Here is a 26,466-nt window from a genome sequence, read left to right as displayed (position 1 = left end):
ACCTTTCTCCTCACTTGTATTAAACACACCTTTAGAGCAATAACAATAAAAACAAGATCCAGTACCTTGACTCAACGCTGATGTTACACAATTTGCATAGTGACCTTTTTGTGCAGTCATTGCAGGACTGAGCCAGATTATATGCACATATAACATAACCCATAAAAAGGTTACACTGTGACATATGTACTTATCTTTTACACAAATTCCCTTCTTCCAGTTTCCTATTTAAAACACATACTCTCATACCTCAGGGTTTCCACCCTGGATAAGTCATATATCCACCCTATCTAGTCATATATCACTGTATAATTAATGTTCTCTATATACTTAGAGGGTCACAATATGTTCTTACTCCGTTACATGTGAATGTGTTGCACAAGTTACAGGAATACAGGAAGTGAAAAAAGAAAGTAGATGTAAGAGGAGAACATAAAGCAGCAATTAATAATAATACTGATGTCTTTCTAAGTGGGGTTAGCTTGTTCTCCCTGTCTGGGTGTGTCCATCCCTCCTGGTTTCCAGCGTCCTCCCGTCCTCCCACCCTCCAGAGACAAGCTCATTAGGTTAATTGGTGATTCTAAATTGCCTGTAAGTCGTAGCTACACTATCTAATAAAATACTTTGCTTTTGTTGTGAAATCTTTCCTGAACCAACACACACCCACAGACATTCAGAGACATAAGAAAAGAGACGTTGTAAGTAAATATACTGTATGTATGTATATATATATATATATATGTGTGTGTGTGTGTGTGTGTGAATGAACAAGACAATTTACATTCAAACAGCAGTGTGAAGCCAAAGTTACATACAGTACAGTAGAAACAAAACCTACAGACATTGTCCTCAATGTTTCTGTAATACTTTACAATGTTTTATCAAAGACAGTCACTGGGGAGTCATAGTTCACACATAAATTAACAAGTTAAATGATACACAAGATCGACTACATTTGACAAAAAAAATCTTTTCCTGGGCTGTAGCTTCATAAATGATTAGAATGCATCACTACACAATAAATTACTGGATTTATGAAGACGTCACAACTCTCTCGTCAGTATACATCAGCCCCCGGCAGTGAGGCGGAGCTGCAGGGTTTAGTGTGGATGGTTTAGGAGTAAATGGAGACGCTGTCCTGCAGATCTGGTCTGAAAATCACAAAGTGTCTACGTGTCACTAGAGCCTGAGTTCACTCGCTGGGTTCTGCTCCAACGTTTCTTCCTGCTACCGTCTCCTCAGCTCTGGAGGCTTCAGGCTCTGGATTCGGCAAAGCGTCGTAAACACTGATTGGCTTGTTATTGACTCTATATGAACACATTTAAGTTGAACTGAATAGTATTTAATCACAGCGGCGACAGAACGGACATAAAGATACTCAGAGGTTATCATGACACATGAATATCTACAAGCGTGACAGTTATTAACATTTCATTGGATGGTAATTGGTAATTTTGGAGCACAGCTAGTTCATCCACACCACACTCCAAAAGAAAGACGGACTGGAAAATGAAATACCATGTCACAGGAAGTACACTTTTGGTTTTGATAGAAAGGCGACAGAATCTACGAAGGATGGAGACGGATACAGTAGCATGTTGAGAGTCCCAAGAAGCTAGTAACCCCACCCTTCCCTTTCAAAAACACATAAATACCGAATATAAAAATCACACACACACAGGTTCTGAACTCATCCTCAGAAAAGTTAGATTTACAAAAAATATGTACATCAGCATGTGACTCATGTTCCCAGCAATATGGACAAAGTGTTGAAATGAGAATGATAAAGGTTTGTGAACTGACATACCTGCAAAAAAGTGCAACGATTAATCCTGATTTAACTAAATGCTCCTTAAAGTTTTTTTTTTTTTTTGTACAGTATTTGTTGGAGTTGATGCATTTTGCACAGCGACAACATGACATGTATAATTGTGTATAAGGCTGTAGGCAGACTGACACACTCAATGCAGGGCTCTAGTTAACAAAGAAAGATACAGCCACACCATCATCATCATCATCATCATCATCATCATCATCATCATCAGCAACATCATCATCAAATGCATGAATCCTCTTTAACTCCGTCACAATCTTCACCTGGAGCAGTGTGTTTAAGTTTTCATCCAAATGTCGCACAGATTAAATGAACTGAAAAAAGACTGCAGGTGATGAATGCATTGATTTTTATCACATGCTGTGATTTATTAGGAGGGAGGGGTTGAGTGGGTGGGGCCAATAATTCTTTAGTTGGTTTGTATTTCAGAAGAAAAGAATGTAATGAGGAGAACTTATGAATTTTCTCTCTGCAGAGGTTTAACTTCCTCACACTTTGCTGCTACTGAAACAAGTCTCAATAAAAAACAAAGACCCCCAGATTTCTGCTGTTTGGCCAATTAAACACATGAAGGTGTTGCAGTGCATCATCAGTGTCCTCCCTAAGGGCCCCTTCTATCTGCCTGTTGATAGATTTTACTAATTTGAGACTGGCAGGAAAACACACGCATGTTCACCAACGCGCTTGTGCATGAAAATGTGACGACTGTAACTACTCCTGACTTAAAACCATGTTATTATAGCCTGACTGCAAAAGAAATAAAAAAACAGTATGTTCAGAATACGTTGGCTGTTTCCCTAAGGTTATGACCCCCCCCCCAAAAAAAAACATACTAGCGTGATGACATTTGGCTCATCAGGTGAAATTTGACTTTGCTGCACAATGAAGGAATAAAAACACTGAATCATTACAGAACTACAGTTTATCTTCTACCTGAGGTACCTGCATGTTTGAGCTGTTTCATGATTTTCTGAACCAATATGACGAGATTAAGGGTGAAGACATCAGTGAAAGGGAATGTGATGCATTTATATCCAGAGCCAGGTCTTTAAATGTTACATTCAATCGCAATGAGAAGTTAAAACCCAGCGTAGCTCCTCTGTGTTGTTCCACCGTGTTAAGAAAATATCTGGACGTGAAAAACTAATGGTGAGAGAATCTGAGGAAGTCGCATCAGGATATAAACGAAAACGTGTCAACTTTCAATAAATACTGTGTGGTATTTATTTTGTTTACATTTAATAATAAAAAAATGAATATGTTTAGATAAATTAAGTGTAACGTGAAAGATATTATATAACTTTAATATATTACTACTATTACTGTGAACCTGTGAGACGTCCAATCCCGTTTGGATTGATCATTCAAAATAAAAAGAATTGAAGCAGGCGAGATCTTTTGGTTTGGCACCAACCGTGTCATTACTTTTTCTTTTCCTTTTTTTTACAGTGTAACCAAAAGCCTTTTCGTGAACAACATGACCCCAGAGAAACACCAACCCAGCAGCCAGTTTTCATCAATTGAAAAACGATTTTGTCAGGTGATTTATCAGGATGTGTCTTAGTCTCTTTGCAGTAGCTAATTAAAGGTGAGAGTGACTGAGAGGTGATGGAGAGCGGTTTCCATCGGGTGGATGAGAGTCTGGATCTGAAGTCCTTTCCCCGACTCATCTCTTCTGACACTGGGAAATGTCTGATGTGGTCGCAGGACTCCAAACATGCGTCTGGCTTGAAGCCGGCGGGGGACGTTTGTTCGGATGATTTTAGGCGAAGGGATTGTCTGATTTTAAGACGGGGGCCTCTGCGTCGTGGAAGCTCTTCCCGTTCATGTGTTCTGAGTGGCCGTCGATGCTGTAGCAGCCCTGCACCTCGGTGATGGAGGAGGCCGTGTAGGAGGCCGAGCGCAGGGCGTCCGAGTGGTTTCCTACGCTGCTGCCAAACTGGATGTTATACTGGTTCCAGTGCCTCCTCAGAACGGCCTGAACCTGACCAGAAGAACCACAGGTCACATATTAATGGGAGAGCTTCATTATTGATCCGCTGAGTTAAAGCCATTAGTCGACTTTAGTCCAAAGTGACTGAGAACTCGATGCCAACACTTTAAAACCGAACAAATGTAAAAGCTTTAATCTGTACGAAAACAAAGGAGTGGATTTAGATGGAACCATTACATGACGGGGAAAAACTTATTCATCTCCATGTTTTTTCAAACTAAAAACAAGTCTTAACAAGTCCTTAAGTCTTATGCTAAGCTAAGCTGATAGAGGGTATGTATGTCTTTCTGTACCAACGTTAATGTGATACATAAACAGTTATCGTGGCTAAATGTAGAGGACAGATTAAAATATTGTCTTCTGTTAAATTTGTTGAGTTGTTACATTTAATCTGAACATTTAACACAAAGATGCAACAGATTCAGTTTATGTGACACTATTTAAAATACTGATGCTAAAGTAGCTAAAAACATTTTAGGTTAATCAGAAGAAAACAATGGAAAGAAAATGTATGTAGCTCAAATAACACATTTTCTTCTTTTATAAAAATAAATAAATGCCAGATAAGATTTAAAACAATGTGTTGTAACTATGCTACTACCTCTTACTGTAAAGTCTGAGTTGTGTTTAGATCAATGTATCATTTCCATTTCCTTTGATTTACGTCAGAATTAGGAGAAACTTTGACAGAAAATCATACGAGACAGTGGCGCCACTATGAGCCAACTCCTTTTCTTCCCGGATCAAAGAGGATCTATTCCATGAATCTGGTAAACGTTTCTCTTCACAGCGTGAACAAGCTGCTTTGGATTCCGATCAATCGCCTGCATAATTGATGCCACTCAACGTACAGCACACGGCTGCTTGTTAACAGCCTGATGATCAGAGGACCAAGCCCTCCGTCATGTTTCCTAAGTTACTTCTGGTCACAATAGGGAAGCGTAGAATAGTGTGTGTGTGTGTGTGTGTGTAAGTAAAAAAAAAGAATGAAAGGGCATAACCCTGTCTTACTTCTCCATTGAAAAAGCAGAAGATGGTGGCCACAAGCAAACCCTGAAAGGAAAAGAGAAACCCATGAGGCAGAGGAAGTGATCCCTGTGGTCGTAGAGTGGTCTCTCTACAAAAAACACTGAGGTCTAAAGCGCCATGAAGCCAAGTCAACTAAAATAGACTGTGATAGCTGATTCAGCCTGTTGCTCAAGTTATTTGTCCCTGGACCGGCCACGCTGGGAGAGCTCAGGACGATCAGATAACACCGCTCATCCCTTCCTTCCTGCTACAACACAAACAAAGTCTTGTCAGAGGCTGATGGGACTGTTTTTGTTTTCTGCTAAAAGAAATATCTGAGGCTGCGTAAGGTAAATACGGAAGGAAGACCAGCTTCTAATCACGTTTAATAATAAATTTTTTATAGGTTAAAAGGACAAGAGGACAGACTCACCTGATAATGCATCAGTATGTGCATGATGTAGTCGTAGATCTCGGAGGACGCCCGCCCCGCAGGCTTGTAGGGCAGCAGGACGTACTGTATCCCCAGGAGGGGCACCAGGATGAGGGTGGCTCTCACCGCCTTCATGTACAGGCTGGACTCCGCCTGGTGGGTCACCTTCAGTTTGGTGATGAGGACTCGCACGATGTTCAGTAGAAAGAACAAATTGACCTGAAGGGAGAGGAGGACGGCATCATATCTGACTCCAGTGATTTAGGGGAGGAATGAAGATACTAGGAACAAGTAGCATCGGCATTTGATTGGCGTTATTATGGATTTGTAGTGAATGTTCTTACATCTTCCATATTTTTATTTCTTTAAACATGTTTGAGCCATTTTATCTGAAGTAACCCTGACTCTTGATTGCCACACAGTTCAGGTCTGAAAGGTCTAAACAAACATATAAAAATAACCTCTTTGGGGGGCCTGAGGCTTGAAGAAATCCTTTCCTTTCTTTCTTTTTTTATTTGAGTCTGGACATTTAATGCAGGGAGAGTCTTCAGGGACCATCTTTCTGTGAAGCACGCACCACCACCGTGCTGATTAGGTGGATTCCTAGAAAACGACACAGGCCTGGGGAGGATTGGGCAGATCCTCGGAGAGCGGCAGATGCATTGATTTCACAAGACAAACACAATTATGCACGCTATGAAAGTGTGTGCTGCTCGCCGGCCCCTCGCAGCGTCCACGAGGAAGAGAACAAAAGCAGCTTGTTGTGCTCGTTGCGCAATAAAAACCAGCGCACCGGGAGAAACCAATCAGGTTTGGTTTGTTTTAGCAAATCGACCCGATGTGATTCAGACTAATGTGATGCGTTAGAGTCGAGGGTAAGAGTGAGGCTTTTTACCAAAAGAGCAGCACAGATGGGGCCGTGGATGATGTAGAGCAGCGACGTCTTGGAGCTGATCCAGCAGCTACAGTGGAGGGAGAACAAAAAGCAAAGGTTTACACAACAGTATCAAGGCATCACATGAGACATGACCCATCACAAAGATCACTGGGTTTTCTCACATATTCATTTGTAATTTGCTACAGTTCCAATGGAAGGTTAATTAGAGAGAACGCACTGGTTAAGAGACAATTAGTCAAATTATTTTAGATGATCTACACCAGGGGTCTTCCTACCTCTTATTACCATATGTGTTCTATATTAAACCCGATATTTATGAATATACATTATTATTATCATTTTGCATTTAATATTAAGCTATTCAGGTAATACACAGGTTCAAATATTATTTTTTTTATAAGAGTAGGGTGGTCGTGCAAATGCAGCATAAATAAAGAAAATAAAACAAATCGATCCATGTTGGCCTCAGTGGTTGACTGATGTGAGCGATACTGCAAATATTGCAGCGTGCGTCTGGGATTTTTTTGCATCTGGAGACTGAACAGAGACTCGGACAACTCAGTGGAACCTGACAGAGTCAACGTGTAACATGCAGCCTTGTGATTGGCTCAGCAGCGATAGGGGCGGGGCTTAGATTGACAGGTCTCAGGGTTTGTGCTCTGTGTGAAATGTTGGCTGTTGAGAAACGTCTTCTGCCTCTGTTTATAAAATATGTTGGATTCATGTTAATGTGCATTTAAAGAAACTTAAATTTGTGCGGGAAAATAAAAAAAATATACATAAAACATCTAATCAACCAAAGATTTAGATCTATGATCTACACCATATTGACAGAACATATTAAGATTTATTTCCCCACTGTGGAGTAAATAAAGGATTATCTTATATAATCGTTTGCTTACTTATCGTTGTAGTAGTAACTCCGAGCTATGGCATGTATGGAAGCCGGGATAAGAGGAAAGCCTGTAAAAATAATGATAATAAAAAAAGGTTAAATAAGTTCAACAAACCAGATTCTACTGTTTGAGAAGCTCACATATCTGTGAGCGATATTCCTACGTACCCCAGCCCAGGAGATAGTACCACATCAGGTGCTGCTTCTCAGCAAAAACAGCCACGACGATGAGAGTGTGCAGATAGATCCCTTCACACAGCATCCAGAAGTAGTTACAGCCAAACAGGTAGAGATGAATAAACTGGGACACTTTACAGCTGGTCTGGAGGAAGAAGAACAGACGCATGATGAAGGCATGGTGAGCAGCATTTATGTTCTTCTGCTTAAAATAAAATGACGGAATATAAAGTAACACGACTGTAAAATGGATTCAAACTATAAGTGTCGAGGTAAAACTAACTGGGTTCCTCTGCACCAGCTCCTGGTTGTTGGCCACGGCCGTCAGAAAAATGATGGTGATCACAGAGTTGAGAACAAAAGAGAAGAAGAGGTTTTTGTGAAGGGTGATTCTTTGGCAACTCAAACTCCTGCAAAAAAACAACAACAACGAAAAAGGAGACGAGATATTATCCCAAAGTGTTTTTACCTCACGCGTAGGCTGAGGAATTCATTCCGTGAAGCATCGAGTTAAAAGACGTTAACTCACTTGAAATGGAAGAATATGCCGAGGGAGATGAGCAGGGAGGTCAGGGACAGTCCGTGTCCTATAAGGGCCAAGTAGAAGAGATTCATAGCGGTCTGGAAGAAACACGAGACAGAAATTAGATTATCTGGATTGGTCTCATTACCCGTCTCATAATAACCACTCAGGATGTGGGACAACATGTTCCTATAGAACCAATATAATGGATACGTCGCTGCTTTTACTTTCACTATTACAGGTTTAATAACAGCGGCAGCATAGCACTGGTCTTTTTACCATCTTCCTACAACTGTAAATTAACAGCAGCTGCACAGACACTTTGATAAAAGTTCATGATTCAGTTGGTAGAGCATCAGTGTCATCCTGAGAAATGACCGACCACTCTGCCTTCGTTGGTGTGTTCATTGCAGCGAGTGTAGTTGGTCCACGTCCGGTTGCTCTCAGGGTGCAGGAACCAATGGCCGCTATCAGTGCAAATCTTTGTGACCATTTCTGCAGGAAAAAAAATAGAAAATAGAAATAAAAATGCTCAACTGTTGCTGACTAATTTAAACCATTCAGTGCTGAATCTCACAAAGGATTTTCTTGTTGCTATGGGTGTTTTCTATGCAGGCAGGAAGTAAAAGAAGTTGAGTCTTTGCATTTTGGGAAAACAGAATGAACCACTGTGCAGCATATTTCCAAGGTTATTTCCGTATTTTCATAACCAACAAACATTTCCATGAAACTATTGAAAGCACATGAGGAGAACTGGAAGCGAATCTAGCAGAAGGCCGTGCTATTGTAGAAATTTATTTTAAAACGCTTGTCCAATAAACAGGAGCAGCTCCACTGTATTATTTTAACACACTCTAAACATGTGTGGCCTTGTATCCACTCATACGAACAATTCCATCATGTTTCATGGCCATTTGTTTTCATCTCTCATAGTGATAATTAATGCTTCTCAGCCCGTCAAATCGGTTGTATAAGATCATCTGAGGTTGTGGAGAGCTTTAAACCTGACGAGGAAATCAAAGTCCGCAGACTATGAGTGAGGATATGGTCTATAACAGATTATTAATCAGCCTTTGCTGGTTTTGCTTAAGTTTCCAACTAGACCAAGTGTGAGGCTATTAAGAGCTGCAGGTCTCACCTGAAGGGTCAAAGTCCTGGAAGTAGTCAGGGCAGTGCTGCTCAGACATAATTCCAGCTTCGGTGTCGTCCCAGCACAACCAACCGTCCCAAGTACGATTACACATGGGCTCTAAAACCAGACAGACATCTTACTTAGTCTTTGAGTTGAACCACAAATACACAGTTTGTTTCTTATAATGACGTTTAAACTGTGATGTCTAAAATTTTAGTAAATGCTGATATGATAAAAATAGTTCCCATTATGAATTAACCCAAGAACCAACTTTATAACGAGGGTTTCAAACTAATTTCCCTCAATAAAGACAGTCTGGAAACATGAACCCTCCCAGCTACCTTGTCTGCTGTGAGCATCGTCCTTCATTATCTTTTGATAGCACTCAAACTGAGCTGTCACTATCTTGTTCCTGGTGAGTCCCATGTCATGGTAGACGTTGGTCGGATGCTGCTGCTGGGTGTCATTGACTTCCATGCTCGCCGTCACCAAAAACTGGAAGAAAGAAAGAGGAAAGGTGAACAAATCTTTTAGCAGTAAAACTGTATTAATCCTGGATGGTCCTGGAATGTGAGCAGAGAAGATATGATCTCTTTTTTATAGTACAGAGAAGTCTATGCTTCATAATGTCTTGGCTCTATCTGCAAAACAACCCACAACCACCGCCTTAAAACCAGAACATTTATTCTGAAAATCATTCTAATACATTTTATTAACGGCTGCAGAGACATGAAACAAGAAGAAGAAAACATGTGAGCCTGTGTCTGAACCTGTCTCTGTTGTATAGTTTAGCTGACGAGGGGTGCACTAGAGTAATTATGACATAATATCCAAACTAATGGTGGAAAAGGAATTAACACACACTGGCCCATTAAACCCATTAAATCCATTTGAGCAACTATGGAAACTATGACATCCATGGAGGTGTATTTCCAAACAGATGTGTCCCTAGACTCAAAGCTGCCCTCTCCTCTTCTAAAGAGCTTCTAATGTAAACTGACCCACAGTCAACCAGTCTCAGGTTGAGTTGAGTCGTCCCTGAACAGTCGCTGCAGTATTTGTAATTATACACCTGTAGAACGGTTAGAGAGGAAGTCTGATCCGGGTTTCCTCTGAACAGACTGTGTACATGCTTTTGTACAGATATCTCTTGGAGGATCAGGTATTTATCTGAGATGGTTTCGGGGTTGGGTCTAGGACAGTGGTGTCAAACTCAATCAGAGAGGGGGCTACAGCCCAAATCATGGCCCAGACAGAATGGATATTTATTTAAAATGATCAGAAATCATTTGTACAGAAATATGAATTCAACCAACAGGAGTGACAGTGGCGTTGTCCCTGGGTGAAAATAACAAGTGAAAGGTTGGTGGTTTGATTCCGCCCTGTCCCTGAGTCTGTCCGTTGTGTCCTTGGGCATGGAGCTGTTAATTAGGACCAATGTGCTTGTCTGAGAGGCCGTTAGTCTGGACTGGCAGCCATGTTTCCATGAGTCTACCCCAGGACTAGGGACGGACATCGATAAGATTATTGTGGTATTATTGACCCGATTCTTTATTAATTCCTCGTGTGAATTTTTGGTCTAGAAAAAGTGGGCGTTCGTGGTTTCGTGTAAACAGCAGCAGTTTTATTGCGTTTCTAAACAAGAGATAAGAGTGTGAGAAAACAAATAGGAAACTGGTCCCTGGATCCTCACTAGCTCTGCCCTGCTGACACTTGGCAGCAGCTGCACTCGTCGACCAAAGTCTATCGAACACAAGTCACTCTCTGTATTTAATACAGTTAATGATCCAACAAAGGATCCATTGTGTTGGTGGTGCTGATGTTCTTGTTTAACATCATGAAATAAGGTGCATGTTGCGCTATTTCAGTTCTGGTGAAGTGACACCACTTTGGACCATTTGGTTAAAGTTGGTTAAAGTGTCTGTCTAGTAAACTGGAGGTCCTGGGTTCGAATCCCAGCAGCACCTTTTGTGATTATACTGTCGCTAATCTGCACACAAGACACTTTAAATAACCTTATAATAGGACACTAACACTGAGACACTTTGACACATGTCTGTGTATCTACCTGCCTCATGCAAAATACCTGCAGGCCAGTTCTGATGCATATTAAATATCATCTGATAGGAAGGATACGTTTGGGTTCCACATGTGTGCTCTAGGAACAGATGTGTCAGTGAAAGGTCACGTGTGTGTGTGTGTGTGTGTGTGCACGCAGGCTGTTTTACCATTGTTAGATGACACAGCAGGATGAGAGCCACATTCCAGCTACGTCCACAGTTATTCAAATGTCTCGTTGCCATTTCAGAGCCGACTGATGATTTACCAGCTGCAGATCTGGAAAAGAGACGTGACAAGTAAGTCCCCACATGAAGCCACTTAGTCTGACACAGAGATTTTACATGTTTATATCTGCTGCTTCAGCTGGGAACCACCAAGAGAGGCGACATCCAGGATGAACGCTGATTTATTTGTTCTACTTTTACTGTTCTTCTGATTTATATTTTCAGTAACAATCTGCAGTGTAAGGTTGATGCTGTTAAACACAAATGAAAGGAGGATATTTGGAGGAAACACAAACTTAGAAGCTATGTTCAAATGAAAGAAGATGAAAGTTGCCCCTGGAGACTGAAGTGGAGGGTGTGAGGGTATGATCCCTGCAGAGCAGCATCTTCATGTTTATGTTATTTTGATGTTGTTGAAGATGAACTTCCTTTTTTGTTTCATTTCCCGTTACACAATAAACTGAGGACGTCCTTGATGGGAAAAGTTCAGAGGAAGGATCCTGATTTATTTTGGATGAGAATGGACATGAAGACAGGAAACACTGTATCCCACATAACTATAAACTATAAGCTTTCTATTATGGTCTCGTATATTCTGGAAGATTTGTCTGTGTATCTTTTTGTTGCATAAGATCTGTTCTTTTTCTACTTGCCATCTTTGAATTGATTAAATGTGTGTACTCTATAGTGTCTTGTAGGCCTGTGTGGGCTCGGCACAATATGTGCATGAGACTTAAACGAACAAATCAATCAATCAATCAATCTTCTCATTTGTGCTTGTTGTTGTGTCTTTGTTGATATGTGGAGAGCAGCCAAAAACAGTTTCATTGTGTTGTGTATAATGGTGATAAAGTTTCATTCATTCATTCTAACAACCTACAACAAATTTTAGATCAATCAAATTAACTAGTACACATCTAATTTGGGGAGTTGTCTCAAAAACTAATTATCGCTCGATTTCCTCATGAGAAAAGTGACAGATTTCCTTCTCTGTCATTGTGGTTCTAGAGAAACACAGACTCGGCATCTAATCATAAAACCTGTTCATGGCCATTTTAATGTGACGAACAAGAAACAACAGGAATCACTTACACGACAAACACAACTGACTATTAACCCTGACGTAACCATGACAACAGCCCCATCCCTGCTCTGTCCTGTGCATCTACAGACTGACTGCATCGCTGTACAGCTTCGGTCTGTTTAAAATCAGATGTTTCCGCGGGGCATCCTGTCCAGAATGAATCAGCTCAACAGAAAATCCATCAACCCCAAGACCTGAACCAGCTGGGAGTTATCATGCACATTATTCTCGCTGCTGCCGTGTTTTCAGAGTCACGTCTACTTTACGCATTCTCTAAATTGTGACAAAAGTTGTGTCTTGCTTGTGCCTCATCAATGCAAGAATCCCCGAAGTGAGTTTGGAGCCGCGGGGATTTCATGTCAGCGCTGCTGCGTAACAGATGGGACCAGGCTCAGATGGAAGTGTATCCCTCAGGCTCGACAGATTTACTTTTCAAACAACTAATGCTCGCGTCACGCATGAGCAGCTAATGTCCAGAGGATCACAGGTCCACTCACAAATTAATCTCTTACTTGATTTTTATTAATATTGAATCCTGATTCATTAGTTGCTTTTTCACTAGTTGTTGTTGTTGCTGCAGCTCGAGCTCCACACGTCCTCCCAGGGTAACTAGAAACGGGTTGTTAGGATGGTTAGAATACCTGGCACTAGTCACGTAACGAGCATTTTCATTTATCACAGCCAGGACGGGAGACACCGAAAAAGAACCCGGAGCTGGGAGGAGGTACGTGGAGGTTTATAGTGTTTATAGTGTGCAGGTGTGCATTACATCTCACTCATAGGTGAAATTTAATTTTAAAAAATGTCTTTCATTGCTCGAGGGAACTATGTCATCATTTTTTATTTAAAGCATCTCAAATGTAATTAAATGAGGTGCAAGGGAATAGTTAAACCAACAATGCTACAGGGCAATAGCAGAATAAATAGTAGAGGTTTTCTTAGCAATGCTCACAGAAACACAGGAAGCTAATGATGATGCACCAGTCTTTGCCTCAGTCAAGATAAAACTGAGGCAGGAGTACTAGTAGAGCACAGACGTGCAGGATTTAAGATAAAGCAAAGCACACATGGTTTACATGGGCTTCACCATCATCATCAAATGTTTGCTTACTCCAGCTTTGAGAAACCAAGTTATGCTCCCTGCATGTCCTCCAGAGGAAACCAGGATTCTGATACATGATGTATTTTATCTTGATTCACGCTGACTCGATGTGAAGCCACGGCTTTACCACAGAGAAACACAAACAGTCATGAAAGTCTGTCACTGTTGGTGTGATATGAGTTTTGTATCTTGGCATGAGGACGGAATTAAATGTAACTGGCAGTTTAGATTAGGCTCCCAGCGGAAAACACCAAGCGAACAAAGCTACGTGGCCAAAGGTCAAATAGGAAACAGGAAAATAAAGGTGGGCCCAGCAACTTCTTGTGATTCACATCATAGAACAGTTCTAAGTTCACGCCTGTTTGGAACTTACATTAAGATAAGACCTTTGGAGAGTTTCTCCTCATCAGTGCAGACACAAGCAATGATGTGTATGATGGGATGGTGCTAATGAGCCTGCATCTGATTTTACATATAAAATAAAAGCAAAAACAACATTTTTCTAATTCATCATATTTGCATTGAAAGATCTGCTGCTTGTTTCTGCCAAAGCGAAGCGATTTCAGTTCCACAAACAGCTTAGACTCCACTCAGTCAGTGCACATCAGAGGCTTCTGACCCAGATCATCCTCAGTGTCTGTGTGAGTGACCTGTGCAGCTCGATGACCATGCGCCTCCTGAAGGCAGCTCAGTTAGAGCAACATCACGCTGGCGAGGGGAGGGGCTTACTGAAAGTGGGCTTGTAAAACATTATAGTTGTGCAAATTAGAAACAGTCAGGGAAAGATCAGCTGCTCTGTCGCACATGAATGCACACAAACACACAATGCGCACACACACACACACACACACACACACACACACACACACACACACACACACAGCGCTCTGCTTTGCCAAGTTCCCCAGCTGTTTCTCTGCAGGGGTTGGTTTTCATGCATTAGCATTGAGACAAAGAGTGCATCTTGTCATATGGCAAAACAGACCAGATGTCAGAACTTTCCTAATGCAGCTCGGATGTTTTCTGAAGCCAGCGCTCGTTTTAACCGGTCACACGGCAGCATCTGACCCGTCCTGCAGCCAAGGAAAAGAACCCAGACCCTCCCCATCTAAGTGACCTCCATTAGTCATGGTGGGAAATTCCATCATGCTGTTGGATTTGATTTCACAATAAATACCTGGTTTATGATGGAAACAAACATAACATACATGTTGTACCGTCAGCGATCAGGATTAGGGCCCGGGCAGCACATGATTAACTCCAGACAGGCTGTTTCTGAATGATAAAACCTTGGGCAATGAAAGCCATGGATGGGTGCTTGGGCTTAAATGCTGCTTCCAATTATCTCAGAAACCAACTTCAAATGGTCATTCCTTAATTAAAACCAAATGACGCTGAGTGAAGGTTTAAATTCTACGTGTCCTAAACCAGCCTTTGAATAAGCCGTAACTAATGCACAGCAATGATCTATGTTCAAAGGCAACATTTAGGTGCAATACAGGAAGTGGTGGGACGTGCAGGTCTAGAACTCAGGATCCAGGCAACGGTTCAAACAGAACAAAAAAAAAACGAAAGAAACATAAAAAAAAATTTGCATTTTATGTTTCAGGCGTCAGAAGTGAGAGCGACGCAAACATCTTATCAAACACAACAGCGTTGTGCAAAATATGCAACAAAATGGTGAAATGTGTACGTACACAAACATTTTGCGTCTATAAAAACTTAAAATAGAGAAGAAAGGATCAGTCACGTCCTGCTGGGATCAGCATTTCCCCACTGTACAACTGTACAGCCTCCAGAAGAAAGAGAAGCTGTTTTCAATTACTTTACCGTCACCTTGCACTTGCTGCCTCCTGATCCAGAACAGTAGCTACACTTGTTGTCACTTGTTTTTTTTTTCCTTTTCTTTTAGAAAATATACATAGAAGTTAGTTCTCTCTTACTTTTATTTCATGTGGCCTCAAAAAAATAGCCATGAAATCCTGAGTGAGTAGTTCTGCTTAGTTACCTCAGCTTGTTCATTGCATCTAAACTCAACAAGAATTAATTGTATCACTACACGTGATGGAATATATAAATATCTATATATGAAATCCATAAAGAATAAATCATTCCAACCTTGGCAAAACCTTAGAGACATTTGTTTCCCATCTAGAAGCTACCAATGCGACACAAGACATGGTTATTTACGCTAGCAATGCAAACTGTAGGTGGTCCACTATTATCTGTGCACTTTGCACAAGAGCTGACATCATTCATAACATCTGCCAGCACGCAGAAAGTTACCCAGAAAAAAAACAGCCTGTGCGTAACATCTGCTGTCTTCTCACCCACAGCGCCAGAGCCCGGCCTGCGCTTATCAGCTCCCACCGTCTCTGCAGAGATGTTGTAATGTGCTGTAAACATCCTTTTGGAGTCACAGGATGTTTGGCGCCTCGTGCTCCAAGTTGCACCAAGTTCCGCCTCGTGGCATTCGGATGTCCATTACGCCGGTGAGGCCCCGTAACTTCATTACTGCTCATTCTGCTCATTCTAACTTCAGAATGGTTTACATTGTTGCCTAGCCTGGCTTCATTCTTTTCAACACAACATCACCTGCGTCATTTTACTTTTTCATTCTGACAAACTAGTATTAACATATTGGACTTAAACCAGACCAAATCCAAGTAGGAAAAAGTAAAATTTTTCTCTGTGAAAACCACAAACATATTTAACGAACAATTTTAGAATGTGAATCTTAAGTGTAATTCTCAAAAGCTTATGAACAAATTTAGTGTCTCTCCTCTTGCTAGCATTTTCCTTTTCACTGTTTCTCCAGAGCACGTGCACCAACATCATGGCAATATTCAGGAAAAAGTGTGACGTAAATTATTTCTAATAAGTCTTGTTTTACTCTGCCTAGCAACACAAATATATATAGTTTGAAGTTTTTCTACAAAAGTTGAAACAGATTCAGTGACGCTGCGTCTTGCTGCTGGTCATGTGATTTGTCCATCGACTCCAGAGGGTTAATTATGAACATTCAGAGTATTTGCTGTAGAAGAACAACAACTGTTGTCGGACTGAGAACCTTCTCAGGGATTAGAATAGTTACCCCAGTGGTTTGAGATCAAATATCAGAGTCAAAGTTAACTGAACTTGGTAAACTTCTGTTTGTGAAGTTTACATTATACTTTTTTGGTCAACCATTCTAATGAAACACATCCGCACTAATGAATCCAGGAAGGCTATTCATGCCCCTTTGTGATTCTGCAACCATGAGAATTTAGTCACATGAGAGTTTTCTGAAGAACCAAACAATGCACTGAAAGGAAAACTACTGCCCGGAGCAATGATTATCTTTTACCAAAAGCTGGAGGCAAAAATAATCTCAAACATTACAGCATGGTGAAAGACAAATGTAGGAAAAGAGAAATATGGTCCTGCTGCATGCCAGTATTTGTTTGAGCCTCTTATCAGTCTTCGAAAGACAAACACAAAGCTGGTCACCAGGGTCCAGTAATCTTGAGTATCTTGTACTTTTTTGTACAAACAGGAGACAAGCAGGAGATATATCACAGTTGTGCCCTCTGGATCTTCTTCCTAATCATCTGCAGACATCGTCACCGTCTGTGGGTGACTGACAGTTATTTATTTTTTTCATGTAAGTGGCTGTAAAGTGTTTGTTTTTTCCACAGTATTTTCTTCCATTTGTGGTATTTATTGTGTCAGTCAACCTTTATGCTATCTCTTTTATTACAGAGAAAAATCCTCATGGGGATGTTATGAAACTGTTCCTCTGAGAATCTAATGGACAGGATCAAATATAGAAGTCAAGTGGTCATTTCCCATGGGATGATTCCACGTTAATTTAGGTCTCTCCCATGTGACCGATGAAAATAGTTCTTAAGAGTCTAATTCTATGCAGCCACTGATGTCACCAAGCAAATGATGTGAGCGCAGACCTCCGAGTTTCCGTGGGCATCACCAGGTATCAGGAAAGAAAAACAAGCCACCTGCCCTGGCTGATACATGCACTATTTACAGTAACAGAGGAAGAGGGAGACAACATGGCAGATACCAAAGTACTCATGTCATTGCATTCATGCCAGATCCGTTCAAATGAGGAGGACGGCAACGTTTAGCTCATGGGGAATAAGAAAGCAAAGGCCCATACCGCTGCTAAATAATGTTGGATGATGTCCCGTGTTATGTAGCCAGTCTATGCTTCAAAGTCTATAGGGTCCAAGAACAGATGATGGAGTCGAGTACCCTAATGAATTATGAATATTGACGGATTATGCCGGCTCACAACCTTCATTTGATGACTATGTTCGGTGAGTGTGTTGAACGTAGTGACTCCTTCATAGAGCAAGGCAGAAATGAATGAGATCCCCAGTATTAATCTATGGCACAGTCTTCACTCAGTCTTCCAATATGAAGATGAATACGCCTGGTAGAAGTTCAGTCGACAGAATCTGTCTTCATCATTTGGAAATTCGTTTGAAAATGCTGCAAACGTTACCAGGTGTGGTAATGTATTTTTAGGTAACATGTTGATTTTCCATTGGCCCGTTCAAGTCTCACATGCAGTCTCATGTCAGCAGGAGCAACAGTAATTTAAGATCACAGGGATATGTGACACTTTTATATTTGTTTGTTTCTTGTGTCAGGATTTGACAGATCATTTAGCACTCGTGAATTATGTGTTTGAGTGTAGAAGAAAGGGAGATAATGACAATTCTTTTGTAATCTTTCCTTTATGATGCTAAGTTTGTTTTAATTTGGAATCTTGGAAAATTTTCTTGGACGCTTTGTAGGTTCTATTTAACCCAAACTACCAGAGATGTTGCATTTATCGAACCAAAAGTTACAAACGGTAAATGATTCTTTAGACAACAAAGCACTTTATACAACACTATGAGTTTTCCATATCAGTTTGGGGAAATGCTTGTAAAACAGAGCCATGAGAATACAGAGATCCAACAACTCCATGATTCCTTTAGTTAAAACTGCTGAAATTTAAAGAATTGGTGGATTATAGTATTCTGCAAATTATATTTAAAGATCATAAGTTTACCAACCAACATTCAGAAAAGATTTGAAAAAGAGAAAGTAAGTAAAACTTAAAAAGATTCAGGTCTAAACTTTGTGTTTAGTGTTTCTGTGAAAGGAATCAGTTTATCTGAACAAAGAAATCAAAGAATCCAAATCAAAAGTTACATTTAAAAGAACAATTAAAGCCAAAATGTAATGAAACATGTCAGTTTGATTGTTAAACCTAGTGTGTCGTCATGAAAGGTCGACAAACCTTTCTTTTTTTGTTGTTTTGTTTGTATGATGGAATTATATCTCTGCAACTAAAATGGAAACATGACAGTCAGTGTTGGCCCATTTTATTTCATTTTAATTTATTATTATCATTATTTTGTTTTTAATTGAAGTTTTTTATGAACTGGTTCTTGGGGTAAAGGGGCAGATAATGTAAGATTGTTCTTCTTTCATTTAGATTTCTGTTTATATTGTTTTAATCAAAGTAGGAAAAAATAAAGTAAAAACTAAACATTAGTGACTCTCAATTATTTACAACAATTATAACATTTATTTAAAATAAATGAATTAGCTCATCTGAATCAGTGAAATGTATGAGAAACTGGAGCAACAAGGTAGGAAGAAAATCCAAAACCCAATCACAGATCATCAAACGTCTTAAAAGCTTAATGTTTCCACTGCCTCTTCACAGCAAACAGTGCACACAACAAAAGAAAAACACATGAGACTGAACATGTAAAACCACTGTTAGCCACCTTTTGGCCGTTACTCTGCAGAATAATTCCAGTTTTCAGCACCTAATAAATTCCTAGGCCAAGTATGCAGTAGTTATATGCAAACAGCCAGAGCAATTTAATGTAACCCGGGGTTCCAGTCTGTACACACAGCGTCATCATTAAACAGCCGACACCAGTCACAGCTCACTGGGAAGCGTGTTACAGAGTCCGCATGATTGCTTCATATCAAAAACCACGTCCTCAAAACTCAACACGGCACCGTTTGACGTCTGCCACCCTGTCACCGTTCCAGCATCACTCTGCTCTTTTTCCTTTATATTCACTTAGCTTTCAACCAACTGTCTCAGTCGCCTCCTTTTCAAGAGCTAAATTAGAGCGTTGGGAATTATTTCAGTTCTTCTATTCATGCACATATACATATACAGTATGTGTCCATATGCAGGGGACAGGCAAACAGGGCACTAGCTCAGGATACTAGAGGGCAAATCAAATCATTTCTCATTTCTAAAAGTTGGAGACATGCAATGTACAGCTGAGTATCATCAGCATAACTGTGGAAGCTGACACCTCCTGATGGCGCCCCCCAGGGGGAGTATGTAGAGATTACAAAGAGGTGGGCCTAGAACTGACCCCTGGGGAACCCCACACTTAATCTCATGGGTTTCCTGAGGACCAGTTATCCAGACTTACAAAGAAGCTTCTATCAGAAAGGCATGAGATGAACCAGTTAAGAACAGAACCAGCGAGGCCGACCAGGGGCCACAGTCTGTTTATGAAAATGCAGTGGTCGACTGTATCGAAGGCGGCGGTCGGATCCAGCAGAGGAAGAAATCTCTCACGTGAGGTCTCCCAAACCTTTTGATTTGTAACATCTTATAAAACAACACGTTGAGTCGAGGCTCCTTGTTAGTGTGCTGTGCTGTGTTTCCTGTCTTTAAGGCTAAGTTGTTGCAGCTTCCTACTCTATCTATCATACAGACATGAGTGAAGCGGCATCAATGTCCTCATCCAACTCTGGGCAAGAGAGTGAACCCATGTGTTCCCCAACTATTTCTTATAGAACTAATGAACAGGGAAGAATGGTGCAGCTGAAAAAACTACAGTCACCCTTTGATTGTGTAACTGTACTGCAGTAATGTCTACCCCCCCACCCTGTCATCATTCAAACCTGACAACGAAACAACAAACACCAACGGTCGTCTTCAGTTACTTTTAAAGGAGATTTTGAGTACTAGAGGTCTTGCCCTAGAAAAGGGATCCTATTCCAGGGGCCTCTGGTCTACGCAAAGGAAAACATAGCACAAATATCTGGATAAAAATAGAGCAGTTAAAAATAACCCGGAGCTACATCTGCACTGCACCTGAATAGCTGCTAGTGATTTTCACTGGTGTTAATGTAAATGTTTGGATGCAGCTATAGGGCCACTAGGCTGTGTTTAAAATAGACCGACATGCCGACCATGTGCTCGCTGCTCTACTCGGGGCGCTCAGTGCTGTCTGCTGGGAACATGTGTCTAATTCCACCAGTTCTTTCCACTACATAGAACCTCATTCACACAGGTCACTGGACTTTCTTTATCAAGTGCCTCGAGTGCCACGACAGGTCGACAGCTTAAGCTTCTTTACCAGGAACTTTCACTGTTTTGCTGCAAGACGCCGGGGCTGCTTTTAGGTTTAGTTTATGTTACAGTGATTTGCAGTCAAGTGGCACACGACAACTGGTGGAGGGATTTTAAGGCAAAAAGAAAAAACTGTCAACACGCTCTCTGATCTTATTTAGTTAATAGCTGCATTTCCATTACAGTTTAGTGTATAAAATAAAAGTGATATTTATAGATAAAGTCCAGTTGCTCTTTGTACGTTTTTCCATGGAAATGTGTTTCGCGAATGAGCTGTAACTCTCGTAAAGTCTCGTCTTTACACAATATCCCATAATTCTCTTACATTCTCGTCACTTTGAGGAAGATGGACTTCAAACCCTCTGCATCAACACTGGCGACACGGTTCACAAAGTAATTTCCTCTTAGGCTTAATAAAGTAATAAACATTCTGAAATGCAAAAAAGTGTTTCCACTGCACTCTGAAAAACCACCTCATGAGAGAGTAAAGCCAGGTGTTTTAGCTCTAGATATCTAAGAGGTTTTTAGAAATGTCTGCGTTTCAGACGCCAGTTTTTTTTTTTTTTTTTTTTTATTGAGATACTAAGGTTTTGCACATTTCTAAGGAGGAAGGAAAGGCAGCAATTGGTGGAGAGAGCTCCTGGTTTGTGTTGATGTTATCAGCACAGTTTCCACTCAGCTATCAGCTATCATTCATCTGGCCATGGAAACGTTATAAAATCTGAAAAATGCCCTTTGGGGTTTCTCTGCAATTTTATCCATGGAAGTACTTCCAGGGCTCCATATCACACAGATTATGTGTTAGAGATCCCAAAGAACTCCCAGCCTAAGTTATGACATGCTTTGCTTCAGACAGCGTACACATAAATGCAATATTTACACATTTAGAGCTCTTCCTGCACGGTGAACACTTTGCGGTAGTGGTTCCCTATGGGTGGTGTCATGACAAAAATAAAGCTGGAGCGTTGTCAAATTCAACAACACGAAGGAAGCCGAGGAATATCCTCCATGTGGGCCCTAGACTTGACCTCCAAGAGCGCTATTCACGTCACAACTAACGGGCTCAGGTTGCTCCGCGAGCCTCGAGTCTGTGAAAGTAAAATGTATAACGGCTTCTATGTGTGTGAGCGTATACAAGGATTTGAAAAAGAAAACAGAAAGAAAACAGGTATTTTTTGGTTAAAAGCAATGAATTCCCTGTCATTTATTTTACACATGAGGTTTAAAAAACTGCGGAGTTATCAAAACCAAAGCATGAACGTAATTCTAATTACTAGGGAAACTGATTTAAAGTCCGTCTTTCTCAGCCTTATTTTAATTGTTAGTGCTTCATCACTGTATCTGTTAGGCTGATCTTTGTGGCTGCTTTCAGTCAGACCTCATCCAGGTCTGGCGCATAACACACCATGTTTTTTAACTCACAAAACGAACAAACAAATTTTCAACATTGGAATCCTATTAGCTGCAATAATATGGGGAGGTGTTTGGCACCGGTTATGGCAGCATGAGCCTTGTAATGATAATTACCATATTTTCTAGTTAGCTAATCCTAAATCCAACAGAAATGTGGAAGAGAGAACCAAAGCAGTGTAGTGTGATTAGAAATTGAGCCATTAAAAGGAGGAATCTTTGCTCTTCCAATAAATGAGTCATTAATGGACTCATTTCTAAAATCCAGATTAACTCCCTATGGTAGTTTTGTTATTTTGGAAAGTAAAAGGCCTTGAACTGGAACGTGTCCAGAGCTCATTTGACAGTCCAGAGCTGCAGGTTCACCTCTGAAAGATAAACAGACAAACAGGCAGAGCATCTCAGGGGCCATTTCCTCTATTCTGTCCACCAGAAGCCCACTCCCACACAGTAAATCAGGAAGCTTGTGTCACTGACGGTTTGTTTAGCTCAACACAAACATGGAACACCCTTAGATACCGTGCTGCCTCTTTTCTCTCCAGTGTTGTTTCAGTACGACATGTCGCTCCTGAAGACATCAGCCCATGACACGTTTCACATCATTAAAGGTTTCACATCCCCGAAACCGAACCCAGAACCCGAGGGGAAAGCTCCACATTTACATCACTGCGCTTTTGTGTAACATGATAACTTCCGCCTAGGGTGAGCAGATGGGAGGAAAAAAACATATAATGTTTACAGGGGTTGCTCATTTAATCTGAGCTGAAACACAACCAGGGTTCAACGTGAATGCATCTGAAGGACGGTATAGGGCGAAGCACAGTATAGGAGAATTTGAAATTAGTGATGAAATGCTGTAATAAATATGTGAGAGCACAGGAACGGAGCAGGCTGCAGGCACCCACAGTGCCTTGATGATTTATGAGGGGTTAGGTTTCATGGGAATCGTCATTACTGCTATGACTGTAAATCGGACGGTCTTTGCACTCATCAGAGTGGGTTGCCAGCAGTGTTTAGTGGATAAATCCCTCACAAAGGCGACAGGTCAATTATATAAATACAACAGAAATAACAGATAAAAACTTCTCCTGAATGAGCAGCAGTAAAGAAACCATCCTGAGTTCAGCGCTTGCACATTACCAAGCCACTGCAGGTCTGAATTAGCTGCAGTGTGAATGGGATTCCACTGGCACAGCTCTGGAGATGCCACTGCTTTAGGACAAGGTCCACCATGGAGACTACACAGGCTCTGGGAGCTATGCTGCCAGGATATTTGTCTCTCCCATGTTTTATAACTGTTTGTTGTACAGTAAAGGCTTCAGACAGAATGACGGTTTGAGGGTTGAATGTGAAGGGTTGCACAGCATTCCCGCTGCACAATCAGCTCATGTATTTCATGTGGGACCGGGCTGTCGAGGCAAAATGGCCTCATCTAGCAGCCTTTGCCAACTGGCAGCTTTGACACGTTCTCTGGCCAAAGTGTCCTGAGAGCCGACGTGCATGGACAGAGATTTTTTTTGTTTTCTGTCCTGTAATAATCTTTTCTACAAAGAGAAATATTTACATGACTCTGACAAATAAAAAAAATAACTTACATTTGATTTTAAAACTTCACTTCATGAAGGCCAAAAGAGAAACGACATTCAGACCAAAGATAAAATTCTGAGAACCTTATTTTCTTTGTGCTAGCAACAACTATCCACCTTATTCCTCAGGGCTCTGATGTAGCAGTGATTATGGATTATATGGAAAAAAACGAATTACTGCCTTTAATTATCTGAGTTCTCCTTATCTGATTAAGACACCAAGATAATGCTATTGGGAATCGATTTTCTCCGGCATGTATACGCCTTAATTAGAGTTTAACTAGACAAGATGTGTGTTCATGCTCCACAGCTGCTGCTCTAGTGTGTGACCGCGGAACAAAAACATCTTAGAAAGTCTGTCGCAGAAGAAGAAGACGGCAAACAGAGCTGGTAGAAGAACCACCTGAGGGATAGCGTCATATATCTGCACCGGACGTAGCACACACACTGCGTACGACATTAAAAAAGCAGAACTATTATCCACCTGGTTCTTGTTTGAAAAGTCGGTCTGCTGCATGAACAACGCTTATTTATTATATGACGTAATAGGTCAATCAGACAGAAAAAACATATCGCCACCTAGTGTGGAGGAGGAGGACATGTTCCCATCAGTTACTTGATTTTCTAATAGACTAATACGCTTCAAAGCTTTTAAGATGGATCACTGCGTCACCCTCTGAAGCCACAGAGTTGAGAAAGTAGCTTAAAATGCTACTGTATGTTGTCTTTGGCCACTTTTTTCATGCCATCCCTCTACATTAGTAGTTTTGAGGGGTTTAGTTGAGACTGTAGTGTTCTCACATGGTCATAGGAAGTGGATTTATCGCAAACAGTTAACATGTTAACAAACGTTGGTTCTGGTTCAAACCGCCCATAATTCACTCAAGGGCTCATGGGGGATAAGAATAAAGTGGATTCAAATGAAACAAAGAACTACATCTATTTTTAGTTGAAGTGCGTGTAACTTGCAAGTAGTGACAAAGCTTCCTTCACTTTAAACCCATTTCTCTATCAGCTTCTCTTTATGAGCGATGACCATCCACACAAACACAAAATAACCAATAGTCAGTCACTTAACATGAGAAATGTCTGTAGTTTTTGCCATCACATATGTAGTTTCTGTCATGAATCATGAATTCTATCGAAGCAAGAAAAGCATACGTTTTGAAGCAGTTTCCAGCTCAACTTTAAAGGATTTACTACTGACCATGACCACAATGGTTCCTCAACAATAAAGTGTTTCTTAACTGAACCCTCAGATCATGAAGATTTTGGTGGAGAAATAAAAAATCTGTTCCATTTTAGAGGCTAAATTAAACAATAATTCATATTTCTGAGAACACACTGTGAGATATAAGCAACACAACAGCCAAATGTGAGGCGCTGATGGACGAACCGTCCACTCAGCTCCAGAAACTGTGAATAATCAGCGGCTCAGTCACCTCCTTAATGACTCCAGAGCATCTTTCTTCAGCACAGCATTCTCAGCCAAAGGTGACCACTGTCATCACATCCTCCTCCTACACATGATCATCATCATCACCATCATTCACCATCACCATTCACTCTGCTTTTTTTTTTTTTTTTTTTAACTGTCCAACCCACAAACTTCCAACATGTCCAAATCTGCTGCTTATGTAACCGCGCAGATGATTTAGCAACCAGTGGCCATCTCCTCCATCAAAGCCCCGGTGCTGAATTATCGCTTTCCTGTTTAATCTGTCTGCGTCTCATCCTTTTACAGACTTTATTGGACATTTATCAGCCCGTGTAGGTAATGGATGTGCAGGGTGGTGGGCTGCAGCCTGGCCGTGGCCACTAATGCTGAGTCAGTCGTGAATGTTTGTCAAAAACGGTCTTTTTCGTTTAGAAACCAATAAATCTGACCATTTATGCGCGTGTTCAAAGATCCTTTGCAGTTTTGGTCCCTTTAAACGGGCTTTTCTGTGACATAGGCTCAGTACAGAAAACATCACTCGACGTAAATAAATAAATGTTGAAGTGAGTCTGAATTTGTCATCGGAACTAACATCACATATCTGCTGTAAATGATGAGGACGCCCTCGGGTGTGCGTGATGTCCAAACTGCATGTTTTTCTCTTCCCATTGAGCTGTTGACAGGAGGAAGGCGCAGATTAACCGGGATCCGTTACGGATGCTCATGCGCCTTCCACTCGGTTCAGAACCGACCTTTCTATCAAAGCGTTTCCCCGGCTCTGTAATCCACGCACACGCAGTGCAAATGACCTCGATCCGCGGACGATCTGCGGCTGAACGGCGAACACCGGCCCCTGCCGCCTCCTCTCCGGCCACCGTCTTCGACACCGCTGCAGCCGAGAACGCGCCGACACAAAAGCAACATTACAGCGCATCGACGCGACATCCGCGGTAAATATCAGCCTCCTACCGTCGAGTTCAATCCACCGGCAGCGCAGGACGTTCGTCTGAACCCGAACCAAGTCTCAGCGGAACCAGTCCCCTCCAAGCGGTCTCCTCGTCTTCGGGCTCGGCGCAGGGAACCGAGCACGGCGGATCTCCGGCGTTCACTGAGCGCAGCGCAGTCGGAGCGGCTGTCAGGTTGACGGTGGAAGGCAACCCACTGCTTCCTGTTACATCACGCTGGAGCCTACGGCTGAGGACCTGGAATCTGACAGCGCTGGATGGCTGGCCACTTAACTCCCACACTGCGCTTTGCAGGCCTGCGAGTGCAGTTTGTTGT

General features: G+C 41.4%; 1 protein-coding gene across 1 annotated transcript; it reads right to left on the bottom strand.

The window, feature by feature from the left end:
• Nucleotides 1-796: 796 nt before the first annotated feature.
• On the bottom strand, nt 797-26,466 carry calcrla (calcitonin receptor-like a). Its single transcript, XM_047600758.1, has 13 exons — nt 26,155-26,466; nt 11,122-11,230; nt 9,235-9,388; nt 8,900-9,010; nt 8,144-8,256; nt 7,768-7,859; nt 7,522-7,648; nt 7,230-7,383; nt 7,069-7,129; nt 6,164-6,230; nt 5,269-5,487; nt 4,839-4,880; nt 797-3,818 (listed from the first exon to the last, which is right to left on the bottom strand). The coding sequence occupies exons 2-13, from the start codon at nt 11,194-11,196 to the stop codon at nt 3,597-3,599; spliced, it is 1,437 nt and encodes a 478-aa protein (XP_047456714.1). The 5' UTR covers nt 11,197-11,230; nt 26,155-26,466; the 3' UTR covers nt 797-3,596.

The sequence above is a fragment of the Mugil cephalus genome, chromosome 12, assembly GCF_022458985.1.
Source record: "Mugil cephalus isolate CIBA_MC_2020 chromosome 12, CIBA_Mcephalus_1.1, whole genome shotgun sequence".
NCBI classification, from domain to species: domain Eukaryota; kingdom Metazoa; phylum Chordata; class Actinopteri; order Mugiliformes; family Mugilidae; genus Mugil; species Mugil cephalus.
The sequence above is the reverse complement of the archived record's forward strand: the minus strand, read 5'-3'. Positions and strand labels throughout refer to the sequence as shown.